This window comes from Hyperoodon ampullatus (genome assembly GCF_949752795.1).
Source record: "Hyperoodon ampullatus genome assembly, chromosome: 4".
Taxonomy (NCBI): Eukaryota; Metazoa; Chordata; class Mammalia; order Artiodactyla; family Ziphiidae; genus Hyperoodon; species Hyperoodon ampullatus.
In genome coordinates, this window is record NC_136917.1 from 36,412,518 (window position 1) to 36,426,872 (window position 14,355).

General features: G+C 58.0%; 2 protein-coding genes across 2 annotated transcripts; one reads left to right on the forward strand and one right to left on the reverse strand.

The window, feature by feature from the left end:
- Positions 1-979: 979 nt before the first annotated feature.
- On the forward strand, positions 980-6,485 carry HOMER3 (homer scaffold protein 3; the record flags this gene model as incomplete). The annotated part of the gene is made up of 9 exons (XM_079701505.1): positions 980-993; positions 1,081-1,237; positions 1,489-1,620; positions 2,625-2,732; positions 3,739-3,860; positions 4,375-4,531; positions 4,862-4,975; positions 5,085-5,171; positions 6,018-6,485. The coding sequence occupies 9 exons, from the start codon at positions 980-982 to the stop codon at positions 6,207-6,209; spliced, it is 1,083 nt and encodes a 360-aa protein (XP_079557631.1). The 3' UTR covers positions 6,210-6,485.
- A 590-nt stretch (positions 6,486-7,075) lies between these two features.
- Positions 7,076-14,055, reverse strand: DDX49 (DEAD-box helicase 49). Its single transcript, XM_079701668.1, has 13 exons — positions 13,926-14,055; positions 12,924-13,047; positions 12,221-12,306; positions 12,011-12,132; positions 11,482-11,669; positions 11,197-11,337; positions 10,393-10,468; positions 10,012-10,088; positions 9,738-9,835; positions 8,601-8,675; positions 7,867-7,955; positions 7,704-7,775; positions 7,076-7,612 (listed from the first exon to the last, which is right to left on the reverse strand). Exons 1-13 carry the CDS (start codon positions 14,038-14,040, stop codon positions 7,424-7,426), a joined length of 1,452 nt encoding a protein of 483 aa, XP_079557794.1. The 5' UTR covers positions 14,041-14,055; the 3' UTR covers positions 7,076-7,423.
- Positions 14,056-14,355: the final 300 nt, after the last annotated feature.

Here is a 14,355-nt window from a genome sequence, read left to right on the forward strand (position 1 = left end):
AGTAACTTTTCCCAATGCCGCAAGTCGCTGCAGGAACATCCGCTGCAGGAACGTCCGGGCAGGAGGGACCTGAGTTTCTAGGACCCCTGCGCCCCGGAACCCTGGCTCGACCCAGGACCCACCCCCAACCCCGGCCAAAGTCTCTGCCCCTCCCCCACCCAGGGGCTCCGGTTTCAGACTCTGTGACCGGGACAGCAGCTGCCCAGGACAGAGTGGGGGGGCATTCCCCCCTCTGACCACGGAGGCTACCGAGTCCGGGCCTCCCTTCCCTTAGTTTGCATCCCCCCCTCCCCCAGGTCCCTCGTGGACCTGGATCCCGCCCAGCCCCATGGTACTGGGATTGAGTGGTGATGGGTGGGCACCATGGTAGACTTGTTCAGCCATATCTTGTCTTTTTAACTAGGCTGGAGGCTCCCTGGGGATTTGGACTTTGTCTCCAAGGTGTGCCTCTGCCCTACAGTGGAAGCTGAGGGGTCTCTTTGTGGGTCCAGTGGGGGACTGGTCTCCCAGTAGGCACCTGTCCATGCCCCACTTTTTGATGGAGGCCCTGCTTTGAGGAGTGATGGACGAAAGTGTCAGGAAGTACTGAACAGGAGTTGGCCACCTTGGCCTCCTCCACCCAGCCCAGAGATTGAGAAGACTTCACTGGGGGTCCAGTAACCAGGAAGATGTGAGGTATATGCTGGGCTGTTAGATGCCACCTGGCTCCTATCAGAGGCCATCTCCTGCCCAGGGTGTTGCACGAGCTTCTTCCCAATGGAGAGAGTTGGGGTCTTTTTGCTGAGTGATTCCCTCACTTTTGGATTGAAGTTCTATGAATGGTGTACTTGGAAGTGGGTCCTGGGGCTGGACATGCTTGGCCTCCCACAGCCTGGTCTGGGGGGACACTCACAAACCTCCTGTCCCCCCAGAGGCCAAGCCAGCAGTTCCTACCATCCCCCTGGCTGTCCCTTGGAGCCCACCCAGACAAGCCTGACCAATGTCCACAGCCAGGTGAGCCCCTGCTTCTACCAAAGCTTGGCCTTGAGTCCCGTGGGGGGCCAGTGCCTGGCCCCCGCTGAACACCCTCTCCCCATGCAGGGAGCAGCCCATCTTCAGCACACGGGCACACGTGTTCCAGATCGACCCGGCCACCAAGCGGAACTGGATCCCTGCGGGCAAACACGCACTCACTGTCTCCTACTTTTACGATGCCACCCGCAACGTCTACCGAATCATCAGCCTTGGGGGTGCCAAGGTCCTGGTGGGGCTTGGGTGGGGTGGCAGGTGCCAAGGATCCTAGGGACAAGCCTGGTTCAGTCGCTTCCTTGTTGTGTGCCTTGGGGGCCGGGGGAGTACCCTGAGTCTTTCTGGGTCTCAGCCTTCCTCCTGAAATGGCTCAGACCAAGGACTTCTGAGGTGCTGATACAAAGCTATATCCCTGGGGTTTCACATTCATCATTACCAGTCCCATCACCCGGGAACTTTTCTCCCCACCGCCTTCCCCAGGCCATCATCAACAGCACTGTCACCCCCAACATGACATTTACCAAAACCTCCCAGAAGTTCGGGCAGTGGGCGGACAGTCGCGCCAACACCGTCTATGGCCTTGGCTTTGCTTCTGAGCAGCATCTGACTCAGGTGGGCCTGCAGGGATACATGGTGGGAGGAATGGGGCTGGGGCTGGGTCTTCTCTTGGGTGCACTGGGGGACCCTGGACAGATGCTGGGCCTCCACCTTCCCAGCTGCAGAATGGGCCTACAGAATTGGACAAACCAGTAGCTCCTTCCCAATTTTCTGGTTCACATGCCAGCTCTGTTGGCCACCTGCTCTGATTTCGGACACACCCTGCCCCTCTCTGGGTGCCTAGGATGGGCTGGGTGCTTCCCCGCACCCCTGGCATTACCTTCTTTATCGCCTCCCTCCCCCCTCTGCTGTTTCTAGAGTTCAGTATTATCTTATCCATTGCTTCCCTGTGTGGTTCGTGCTCTCTGAATCCTGTTGAGTTCATGATGCTTTTCTTCGCTTTTCTTCTAGAAGCATTAGTTTTCTTTTCAAATTTAGATCTTTGAATTAATTTCTACCGGGGGTTTAAAGTAGGAGTATTTTTTTTCCCACATGAGTATTCAGTTGCTCTTGGGCCATTTTTTGAAAACACCATCTACCCCCCCCAACCCCCAATGAATTGCACTGGCCCCTTTGCACAAATCAAGTGGCTGTATGTCTGTAAATATGTCTCTTTAAAAAATTACTTTCAAGCTAAGGAAATTTATTTTAAAATGAAAAAAAAAAGTGTAGCTTACCCTAGCTGGAAATGAAAGACAGATTAGCACCCACCTGAGGCTCTCCTTGCTGAAATAAGCCTGACTGAGAGGGAAAGAGGGTCCCTTTCTCAAGGTGGCTCAATGTCATACGCCTCCATGAACATCCCACCCACCCCCCATCCTGATACCCACTCTGCTCATTGGGCATCGTTTTCCAAGCCTACTTCCCACTCTTCCAGTTCATGAGAGGAGGGGATGCACTCAATTCTAAAGTTCCTTCCAAAGCGACAGAGCTGGTACTGGGTGGAGCTAATGTGGTGGGACCCTGGGGGAGGGGGCTGGGAGTTTGTTGACTGTCTGTTCCTGCCCCCCATTCCTCAGTTTGCTGAGAAGTTCCAGGAAGTGAAGGAAGCAGCGAGGCTGGCACGCGAGAAATCTCAGGATGGGGGAGAGCTCACCAGTCCAGCCCTGGGGCTCACTGCCCACCAGGTCAGCACTCCCTGTCCCATGCGTGCCAGGAGCTCAACTGGTATTGTGGGGTCTAGGTGCTGTGCCGGTTCCCAGGACCAAATGCTCACAGATGATGTAAAACTAGATCCATGGCAAGGACCATGGAAGGGGGCTGTGGGTGCCATGGGAGCATGTCATAGGCTGTCCAAATGTTAGATCAAGGAAGGCCAGAAAACCAGCTCACAGGGCAGAGTTGAAATGTGGAAGCTGAAATGGCTAAGTAGAGCGGCAGAGTAAAAAAACTGTCCCTGGGTGTTTTCCCCCACTAACTTATTCGTATCATTTATTTATTTATTTTCAATATTTATTATTTATTTTACTTATGTATTTTGGCTGCACTGGGTCTTAGTTGTGGCTCGTGGGATCTTCGTTGCGGCATGCTGGCTTCTTAGTTGTGGCATGCAGACTCTTAGTTGTGGCATACATGCAGGATCTATTCCCTGACCAGGGATCAAACCCGGGCCCCCTGCATTGGGAGCACGGAGTCCCACCCACTGGACCACCAGGGAAGTCCCTCAGCATCATTTATTGACCCCATACTGTGTGCCAGGCCCAGGGCTGGGCACGGGATTAAGGAGATGAAAAAGTAGGTTGGTCCAGGCAGCAGGTGGATTCATAATGAATTTAGCCTGATGGAGTGCGTTTCCTGTAGGAATTTTAAATGGATGTTGAAATTTGGCCCCAGGGAAGGTCATCGCTCTGAGGGAACAGCATGGAGGTTTCAGATTGCTCCCCGCTTTGCAGATTATGAGTCTCTCCTGGGGTTTAGGCTAGCCTGCATCAGGTTTGCTCCTGGGGGTTGGTGAGAGCCCAGCTGGCAAGGTGGGGGGCAGGGCCCAGAAAGGGGCCATCGGGAGCCATTGGTAGTGGGTGAGGAGGGGAAAGGAGCAGTCAGATCCCAGTGCTGGGAAGGACCTCCTGCCCTCAGTCACGACCCACGTAGCATCAGCCCTTACTGTGCCCTCACTTCTGCCCATGCTCTTAGGTGCCCCCGAGCCCCCTCGTCAGCTCCAACGGCCCCGGCGACGAGAAGCTATTCCGCAGCCAGAGCGCGGACGCTCCCGGCCCCGCTGAGCGCGAGCGGCTCAGAAAGATGCTGTCCGAGGGGTGAGGGGGTAGGGCGGGGCACGGGGGCGCGGCAGGACGAAGGGTGGGGGAAGAGGGGAGAGGAAGTTCTCAGAAACTGTAGGGACTTGTTCAAGCGGCAGGATCTGACACGGGACCCAAGGCCTGTGGTAGGAGAGGAGACACCCAGATTATGCCCCTTCCAGAGCCGACCCCGCTCCTGCCTCATCCATTCCTCGGGGCTAACCCTGGCCTGTCCACATCTCCCCCGGCTAATTCTAAACCCACGGGTGCCTCCCCACCCACTTTGTTCTGTCCACATCCCCTGGGCTGATCCTGCTTGGCCTTCCGACTGTGTCTCACTGAACTGACACCAAAGCGCCTACTTTGACCCCACCCCCGGCAAGACTCCGCCTCCCCGGGACGTCCCCACCCCCTACTCCCGAGGTGTCTTGACCCCGCCCATAACCCCGCCCCCAGCCCAGCACCTCCCTCACCCTGCCTCAGGCCCAGTGAGGCCCCGCCCTGCCCTCTGCCGACTCCAGCGTCCCCGCAGCTCGGTGGGCGAGGTGCAGTGGGAGGCCGAGTTCTTCGCGCTTCAGGACAGTAACAACAAATTGGCGAGCGCCCTGCGAGAGGCCAACGCCGCCGCCGCCCAGTGGAGGCAGCAGCTGGAGGCCCAGCGCGCAGAGGCCGAGCGGCTGCGACAGCGGGTGAGGAAGCCCCTCCCTCCCAGAGACCCCAAGTGGCCCGGACCACTGTGAAGCCCCTGCCTCCTATCTGTCCTGGGTTCCCTGGCTGGCTGTGTGATCTCGGCAAATCACTTCCCTGAGCCTTAGTTTCTTGTTCTGTAGTATGGGTCTGAAATAATGTCAGCCTCAGAGGGTTGTCAGACCCTAAAGACCTACCTGCCAGAGGCGGGGTGGTGGCCCCAACCAGAAGGGGTTAGTGCCCAGTCATGGGCTTGGCTGGTCAGGCATATTCCCCAGGGATCAGGAGAGTACAGGCTGGGGCGTCAGGGGCTGACCTTCCTGTCTGCACAGGTGGCTGAGCTGGAGGCCCAGGCTGCCACCGCCGAGCCACCCGCAGTCAGTGAGAAGGAGGGACCGGGCCAGTCGCTGGAGCAGCTGGAGTCACTAGTGCAAACTAAGGACCAGGTGTGTGAGCGTGTCTGTATGCGTTTGTGTTTCCTCGGGCCCTGCCTTCCCTGATCTCCCATGGGGGAGCCAGGACTCTCAGAACGGATTCTGGGAACTTCTCCATTAGGAGATCCAGACGCTGAAGAGCCAGACTGGTGGTCCCCGTGAGGCCCCAGACAGCACCGAGCGTGAGGAGACGCAGCAGAAGGTGCAGGTGTGTGCGGTTGCTGTGAGGCGGGGTGGGGTGACCACCCAAGGCAGCCAGCCTCTGATACAGGACAGACCTGGCATCTTCCCTACCTAGTGGGTTCTGGGCAGCTATGCGCCTACCTGAGCTTCAGTTTCTTCACCTATAAATGGAGTCAGGAAGACATCTAAGGTTGTGAAGGATTTGGATGACCAGGTGCATGGAAGGACTGAATCAGTGGGTGGTTTATAAAACATGGTTATTAGTACAATGTTTCATCTCCTTCCATTCATTCAACAAGCAGTTTTTGAGTCTCTGTTGAATCTTCATTCTTGACCCCATCAAATCCTCACACATTCCCAGCCTGAGGTCAGGAGCTTGCATTTGTACCCAAATGTGCTGGCCTGGCCCTCACTGAAGACTTTATCTGAGAAACCTTCAAGCATGTCCTGTGAGTCCAGCAGGAGGGAGAAGTTAAAGGAGCTGGTGCCCCCAAAGAGAGAGAAGTTGGGGGAATGCTCCCTATTGTTTCATGGGCAGAGTGCACAGCATATGTAAAGGCCCTGAGCTGGGGAGAAAGTATGTTCAAGGAACCACAAGGAAGCCAGCAAGCCTGGGTTGGAATGAGCGAGGAGGGGTATGGATTTCATTCCCAGCATGATGGGTGACGAGGGTCTTGAGCAGAAGAGGAACGTGGTCAATTCAATGATGTTCCAATTAGGGGACCAGGGAGTGCCTTGGGTAGAGGTGGCAGGGAGGAGGCCAGGAGACAGAGAGGGCTTGGCCCAGAGCGGAGGCTGTGGGGATAGCATTCAGATGCTGGACCCTTGAGACTTGCTGGGGCCCCCAACCCTGCTTGCCCTCTCCCTGCAGGAACTGGAGACCCGAAACGCGGAGCTGGAGCACCAGCTGCGGGCAACGGAGCGCAGCCTGGAGGAGGCACGGGTAGAGCGGGAGCGGGCACGGGCCGAGGTGGGCCGGGCCGCGCAGCTGCTGGACGTCAGGCTGTTTGAGCTGAGCGAGCTGCGGGAGGGCCTGGCCCGCCTGGCGGAGGGCACGCCCTGAGTCCGGCCTCTGGGTCTACGTGGGAGCAGGGGCCTGCGGGAGCTAGTTTTACATGAACGATTCCCGCCTGGGGCACGGGCCAGGCCGCAGGCGGCACAGTGGGCCATTCCCCCGGCAGGGACTGGGGCCCGACTCAGCCTGGGGAGGGCCTGTCCACAGTACTCCAGCCGGCCCTGGCTGTTCACAGCTCACGGGCTGTTTTTGAGCTCTTCATCGTGTAGAATTTCTAGACTCCCCAGGGCACGTGCTGGTGCCCAAATTACATTTCTAAGCGTGGCTGTGTGTGTGGTGTGTGAGCACCTAGGTACCTGGTCGCCGTCACTGGACCCTCTGCCCTCAGTCTGTGTAGGGTTTGGTAAGCCACTCAGAGATGAGAGGGAGGCTCAGAAAGCCTCAGGGGCATGCCCAGGCCACATGGCTCTGCTGCCTCATCTTCTTGGGCTCTGCCCATGTTGTCTGGACCAGTTTGGACGAAGGTGGACCCTGGTTAAGGACTCCCCCCACCACTTCGCTCTGGCCACAAACCCCAAATGCAAGCAGGTCGGCAGGAGGGGAAGGTCCCAGCACACGGCTGTGTTCACTGAGCATGGGAGGGATCTCACCAAAACATCTGCATTTGCAGAGAACAGCAGTTGCTATGCCCATTTTCCAGATGAAGAAACCAAGGCCCATATAAGGGGCTTCACCAACCCAAGGTCACTCAGCTGGAATGGTCAGCACTGCAGTCCAAAGCTTTGGGCCTGGCCCGACAGGAAAGGAGACCTGGGGGGTGGGGGGTGGTAAGTGGTGTCCTGGGAGACTTGGGAAGTACAGGCAGTCACACCCTCCTCCCTCTGACCCTGCTCCCCGAGAGTCAGACTGGGGAAGTCAAAAGACTCATTTATTGAGCATCTCCTGCAAGCGACACACCTTCGCTCTGGGGCCCCACAGCACCCCCAGGGTGACCCTGGGCTGGGGTCACTGGACGTGGACTTGGGCCCAACCTCATAGCGTTCTTTCCTCCTCTGCAGCCTGCCTCTTGGCCAAGGTTCTGAGGAGGGACCACCAGGGGCTGCAGGGTCGGGTGGAGGGCTGCACACTGCACGTGGGTGTCCATGGGCTCCACTGAGGGGGACTGGGCAGACTGGGAGGAGGGATTATTCTGAGGGGAGGACCCTCCAACCTTCAGCTGGATGAAGGCGTCCCAGGCTGGGCAGACGGGGGCCGTGTGGAACTCAGGCCGGGCCCTGAGCGGGTGCTGGGGACAAGCAGGCCTCAGGCTGGGCCCTGGATGGACACCCCCTGCGGCCAGCCCCGCTGGCCTTCTGCCGCTGCAGTGCCTGCTCCACTTTCTCCTTGAAGCGCCGGTTCTTCTGCTTGATTTTGGCCAGCTCGGCCTTGCGCTTGGCCTCCAGGTCGGGATCCTGGCATGGGGAGGACAGGAAGGTGGCTAAGCTGATCATCCGCGGGGAAGCTTGTGCCCCATGCCCACTCCACCACCGGCTCAGCCCTCACCTTCCCCTCCAGGATCATCTGCTTCCGCTTATTAATCTCTTTCTTTTCATCAAAGTTGGTTGCCTCCAGTTTCTGCGGGGGGGAGGGAGAGGCCGTCTTGGGGGTCACCATCTCGCAGGAAGCACCCTGGGCCCCGAGGACCAGCCCCTTCCCCGACACTCACAATCTCACACTCCCTCCGCACCACGTTGACCTGTGTGAGGATCTGGAGCACCTCAGCTTCCTCCACCGAGAACTCCTCCAGCTTCTTCTCTGTGGGGACAGCAGGGTCACGGGGGGGCAGGCACGACATGGAGGGGGATTTCAACTATGTAGTGAGTTCCCTGTGTAGCAGGGCATGCAAGGCCATCCAGGGCCATAGCAGATAAGGATCAGGTGGGCAAGATCTAAGATTTCAGACCCAAGGAAGGTACAGATTGCTCCTTTTTTGTTGTTAGCAATACTATGAATTTGACTAGGGATTTTTTTTTTTTCCTGGAAACAGTGTCCTTTAAAGTCAAGACATTTCTGAATCTTAGGACAGTCTGTGCAGTGACTGGAGGTGCCCCAGAGGTTCTCGGTCTTGGCTACACATTAAACCACCCAAGGGGGTTTTTCAAACATGCCTGGGCCGAGCCCTGGGGCTTCTGACTCAACCACAGGGACCACCCACACAGTCTGGTCTGAGAAACCAAAGTCCCTTCCCACTAGATGTGGCTTCCAGCTGCTGAAGGCCATTGCAGAGCTTCTGTTTCAACAATTGGGCAAAAGAAACTTCTTTGAGGGTTGCGTAAGAAGGAAAGCGCAGTTTAAGCCTGCTCATGTGAGCAGGCTAGCGGGTGTCTGATAGGGTTGAGTGCCATCTCACCCAGAAGCACCCGCCTCCCCTCCCCTCTCGTCCTCTGCCCCTCCACTCACTGATCTGCTCCTCGATGGCGTGTACCAGGTGGATGTCATACTGCGTCACCAGCGTGATGGCCTGTCCCTGCCGCCCTGTGGGGACACACCCAGGCTGTGTGCTGGAGGCCAGGACAAAGGGCTTGCCCAACAGGTGGCTCAGGGCTCCTCTTAATCAAGGAGAACAGTACAGGAGCTTGGTGGGTGAGTGAGTGAGTGGAAATGAACGAAGCTCAGGGCGTCAGGGCTCAACCCCCTGCCTGACCTCTGCGTAGTAGGCAGGTCTGTCCCAGGGGAGCTGCAGGACTCCAGGGAGAGGCAGCTCTCCTGCCAGCTTGGCCTTATACAGGTGATGTGGCTGATTTCCCATTTCGGTGTGGCCGCCAGGGAGCCCAGGCCAAGTTCTGTCAGCAATAAGCCCAGACAGGCTTCAGCTCAGATCTCTGCACACCACTTTCTCCATTCCCTGTTCCTGTGACAGTGACTAGTGCTGGAACAGCACTGGCAGCTGACCAGGCCCATGACCCTCAGAGCAGCCCCAAACAGGTGTCACCTTCTTATTACCCATTGTTGGATGAGACAGTGGGGGCCCAGAGAGCTGATGTGACCTTCCTGAGGCTACAGGGCAGGAGAGAAGGGCCAGGCCCAGAAACCATATCTCTGCCCACTCCAGGTATGAGAAAATCTCCTGGACTCCGTGCCCCTCCTGAGTGGGCTGGGGAGCAGACACAAGGATGCCTCCTTGGCTCCTAGCCAGAGTCACAGCGAGGGGTTGAACTTGGACGCCAGATCCCACGGGGCAGCGTCATACCCACCAGGACTCGTACACCTATTTGCTGCTGGGCATGGATTGGCAGCCCTGACGGGTAAAGGGGCCTGGGGTGAGGCAACAGGGAGTGGTGGGGATGGGGCCAGTGTGTGCCGTGTCCCCAGGGGACAGCACGTGTCACTGTTATTGCTGCTGGGGGTGAGAAGACAGAGCATCCCCACCTACGGTTTTGAAAGGACGATTCCCCCAACTTGCAAGTGCTTCCTCTAGTGTCTTTCACTTGTGGCCTGTAGCCCTCCCATGTCCCACCAGCTTGTGACTCTGGCTCCTCGCGGTGTGGGCAGGCAGGAGGGGCGGGTGCCAAAGGCTGCCGCGCCCTGTCTGCTCACCTGCACGGGCTGTCCGGCCGACTCGGTGGATGTAGATCTTCGGGAGCCCGGGGGTGTTGTGGTTGATGACCACCTGCACCGTGGGAATGTCCAGGCCCCTGGAGAGAGAGGTCGATCAGCACCTCTGTCCATGTGGGGAAACTGAGGTTGGGGCTCACCCAAGGTCGCTCAGCAGTGAAGCTGAGGCTGCCTGACCCATGCCTGAAGCCAGTCCCTCCCTCTGGCCCTTTTGTGGGGGGCGTCATGGGGAAGGGAGTACCCTGGAGCTGCTCACCGGGAGGCCACATCTGTCGCGATCAGGATCCGGTAGATGCTGGACTTGAACTTGGCCAGGGCGGCAAAACGTTCTTTCTGTGCCGGATTGGGGAGAGAATTGGGGGCGGGGGTGGGGGTGTGAGGTAGCATCTCAACAAACGTTTGAGCGCTTACTGTGTGAGGCCTGGGGACAGGGCAGAGGCCAGGACAGTCTCCACCCTCAAGTGGCTCACAGTTCAGTGAGGGAGATGACCTTGAGGAGGCCAGACTGGGGCAGACAGGTGGCAGGAAGAGTGTTCTAGGCAGAGGAAAGGGCCTGGGCAAAAGCCCTGAGGCTGGGAGAAGTCCCCAGGGCAAGGGTGGCGGGTGAGGGGATGTGTGGGGCTGCCCAACGCCTCACCTGTTTCATCATGGAATGCAGAGCCACGGTAGGGAAGTTGAATTTGCGCAGCATCATGCACAGAATCTGACAGGTCCTGGCAGGAAGGATGTGCTGTCAGCCCGTCTAGCGCTAGGGTCCTGGAAAGGCGCTCCTGGCCCTCCCACCCCCCGAGACCCCAAGTAGGTGGCCCTGCACAGCTGGGGAAGGAGAAGCCAGGGTGCAGTGTCGTGCCCACTGACCCCTCCCCTGGCCTAAGCCAACAAGAGTGGGCCCTACATCCAGACTTTTCTGGTGGCCATGAAATTCTTGGGGGGCAGCAGTCAGGAGTCTCCTCCACATGCTGTGGACTGCCCTCCTACTCTGGCTCAGGCTAGGCTACTCTACAGCTCCTTGACGCTCTCCCTAAACGCCTCAAAGGATTTTGAAATCCCTGGGTCTGTGGAGAGGACAGCCCCAGGTGTTGGTGCTCATGTGCTGGGCCTCATTGACATCCTGAGACCACAGCGAATAGGCTGCTCCAGGGCCTTCTGAGATGCTGCAGGGGTCTCCTGGGGAGAGCCTGAGGCCCTCAGCCCTTCCAGTTAAAGGCAGGTCTGAGGAACCCCAAATCCTGGCTCTGCCTTCAGGAGGGGTGACCTTGGCAAACTGCTTGACCTCTCTGAGCCCCCTTGAGTGCATCCTCCGAAACTGCTGGTCTGAGCAGAGGCCCCGGAGGGCCGAGACCGTCTTGCACCTCCAACCTTGGGCCACCTCTCAGGCCTCCGTGAAGGGCTATGGGAGGGGTGCCCGGGGGACGGGAGAGGCAGGCCTGCCCACACTCACTTGCATGTGTTGGTGAAGATGATGATGGACCAGTCCTCGTGCTCGTCCTGGAAGTTCTGGATCAGGTGGACCAGGTAGGCATCCTTGACCTTCTCAGGCACTAGCAGGTAGCGCTGGTCCAGCTGTTCTACTGTGCGCACACTGGGGACAGGCAGGCCTGTTTCCCCTTCTGTTGAATGAGGCCAATAGCCCACCCTGCCCATGGGCAGTAACCTCTGTTGGGTGTGACCCCCCACTTGGGCCCCCGCCTGACCTGCTCCCCCAGGAGCGTGGCTATGGACTCACGGGGCCTGAGCCTCCCAGAAGAAGGGCTGGTTGGTGGCCAGGCCCTGCAGCTCCCTCAGCGTGTCGGTCAGCGTGGCACTGAAGAGCAGCGTCTGCCTGCGGGCCGGCACAGCCGCCAGGATGGCCTCCAGGTCCACGGTGAAGTCAGTGCAGCCCTGCTCCAACAGCCGGTCCGCCTCATCCATCACCTGTAGTGCCGGCAGCAGGGGGTAGGGATCTGGGGTGAGGGTGCTGTCCGAGTCCTGACTACATGCCTGGGCTCGACCCACCTTCCCCATGTGCCTCCTTCCTGGTCTTAGATGTGGGCCCTAGAGCACTCTCCCTCTAGGTCTTGGAGGCCTGCTCCCTCACCCATCTCAGCTCCAATGTCACCTCCTCAGAGAGGCCCAGCCCCCAACTATCTTTACTAATACAGGCCCCCTTTTGCTGGTTCCTGAGCTGTTCTTGTCACCATTCCCAACGTGGTACTGGATGGCCTGTGGGACACACATGTCCCACGTGGATGTATCAGGGCCCCAGGCTGACTTACCAGGAAGCGAATCTTCTTTATGCTGAAGGTATTGGAGCTGCGGAGGTGGTCCGCCAGGCGCCCTGGTGTGGCGATGACCACATGTGGTTTCCGGGAGAGCTCCAAGGCCTGGGCCACCATGTCTGTGGGTGGAGGGCGAGAGGTGGGGCTGGGTGGATGATCTGAGGCTGCAGAGGGTCCATGCCCAGAGCCTCCCTGGGCCCCCCATACCCATGCCGCCGACAATGATGCAGTCTTTCAAGCCCAGAGGCTTCCCCAGGACCCGGAACTGCTCTGCGATCTGGTAGGCCAGCTCCCTGTGGGCATGAAGGGGCCAGCCTGGGTCAGATAGCGGTTTTGTGCTTGCCTCTCATTCCCATCTCCACCCTACGGCCTCCTGCCTGGACCTCTCCTGTTCACACACCCTCCGAGGCTCCCAGTCCCCTTTGGACAAAGGTTCCGATACTGAGTGTTGGAGGCCCCTTGTGGCCCCTGCCCTCTCACTAGGCTGGGTCCCCAAACAGCCCATGGCTTGTCCCCTGCCAGTCCTACCCACACTGGCCTTTCTTCTTCCCACGTCCTCAGCAATGGCCTCAACACCACAGTCATCAAAGCCTGAGACCCAAGTGTCAGTCCCCCCTCCCCCAGGGCTGGTCAGTGTCCAAGTCCTCTCCTCTCTGCCCCCAGCCCCAGCTCCGCCCAGGCCTTTTCTCTGCCTGCGTCCCTACTTCCCGGCCTTCCTGCTTGCCCTGAGTCAAGCTCTGTGCTCAGAACTTTTTACACACTGTCTTGTTAATTCTTCAGCACCTCTAAGAGGTGGGCATAATTTCTGTCCCCATCTAGCACACATGGAAAGTGCACTCAGAGAGGTAAAGGCGCTTGCCCAAGAGAACACAGCTGGTTAACTCACCCACGAGGCCTTTGGGGGGCTCACCTGGTGGGTGTCAGGACGAGGCAGAAGATGCCATAGGGATCCTCAGACAGCTTCTGCAAGATGGGCAGGACAAACGCTGCCGTCTTGCCACTGCCTGTCTTGGCACAGCCCAGGCAGTCCCGACCTGGGCAGAGGGCAAAGCAGTGTCACAGGTGTAGACAGGTGTTGTATCGGGCACAGTTTACAGCAGCTAACATTTAATGAGCAGTTACTGTATGCTCAGTACTGGCCTGTGCCCTTTCCGTTCCAGGCATTCTGACAACTTTCCATTTAGAGCAACTGACACATTTTAGAAGGGCGAGGCCATTATCATCCCCATTTAACAGAAGGGGAAACAGAGTCTCAAAGATTTGCCCAGGATACACAGACAGTGAGTATCAGGCTGGACTGGAACCCACATCCATCTGACCTGAGATGCCTGCTACTAACCACGACCTCGTTTTGACTCCTTCCGGGGTATCAGGGCTTGGGAAACCCAGAATGTCCTCCCCCCAATCTGCATCCTATGCTCCCTGCTGACTCCTTCATCCTTGTTTATTTAATGCCTCAATTTGTCACATCCTAGGCTTCCTGAAGGCGTCTCTTTAATGGCAAAACTGGGTTGGACCAGAGGAGTGGGGAGAAGAGCAGTCTAGGGACCAGAGCCGTGGATTTACCAGTAATCTTGACAACCTCAGTTTCCATTTGTAAAATGTTGATAGTAATCCAAGCTCTACGAATTTTCCCAGTACTATTATCTATTAGTTATTCATCAAACCCTCCCAGTGCTCTGAGGCTATAAAAGTTTCAGAGATTACATCACTTGGGTGCGGACACACGGCGAGTCAGCGGTACACCCTAAACGCCGACACTGCCTAGTCTGCCTCCGGAACCCAGGATCGCCCGTAAGGGCCAAGACTGCCCTTCGCCTCACGGGGCCGGCGTGGGCAAAAGCTGCGAGAAGGCAAAGTGAGGTGACAGGAGCGGGGACGCCTCCTGGAGAAGAGGCCTAGCCACACTCACCTTCCAGGATGGCGGGAATGCAGCCGAGCTGCACGGGCGTGGGCTGCTTCAAACCCAGCTGCCGACATTGTTCCACGAGCCAGGATGACAGCCCAAGCTCCGCGAAGCCAGCCATCCTCGCAGCCAGCCCAGTGTAAGCACCCGTGTGAGCCGTGCTTCCGGTGCATGTTGATGACGTTAGGAAAGCCTTCCAGTTTATTGGATCTGCCTCCTGCCTGGTCCCACCCTCTGCAGCTCACTGCCATTCCTAGCCTCTACCACATCCTTACCACTCTTCCCCGAATCCCGTTGGCTCTCAGGATCGAATCGAATTACAGATGCCCTGCGAGACGCACTTGAGTCTTCCGCCCCTTTGACTCCCGTTTGAGTCTCCCATTGGCTCATCTCTAAGGAGGAACGAGTAAACTACATTTCCCGGCGTGCCCCGCGG

What these genes read in the sequence shown, in the direction of transcription:
- DDX49 (XM_079701668.1), bottom strand. Translation starts at nt 14,040, where the DNA reads ATGGCTGGCTTCGCGGAGCTTGGGCTGTCATCCTGGCTCGTGGAACAA. An exon ending in TTCTGGGAGGCTCAGGCCCC is followed by an intron (nt 11,338 to 11,481) that starts GTGAGTCCATAG and finishes GCCTGTCCCCAG; the next exon opens with TGTGCGCACAGTAGAACAGC. An exon ending in CGGCCGGACAGCCCGTGCAG is followed by an intron (nt 8,676 to 9,737) that starts GTGAGCAGACAG and finishes GTGTCCCCACAG; the next exon opens with GGCGGCAGGGACAGGCCATC.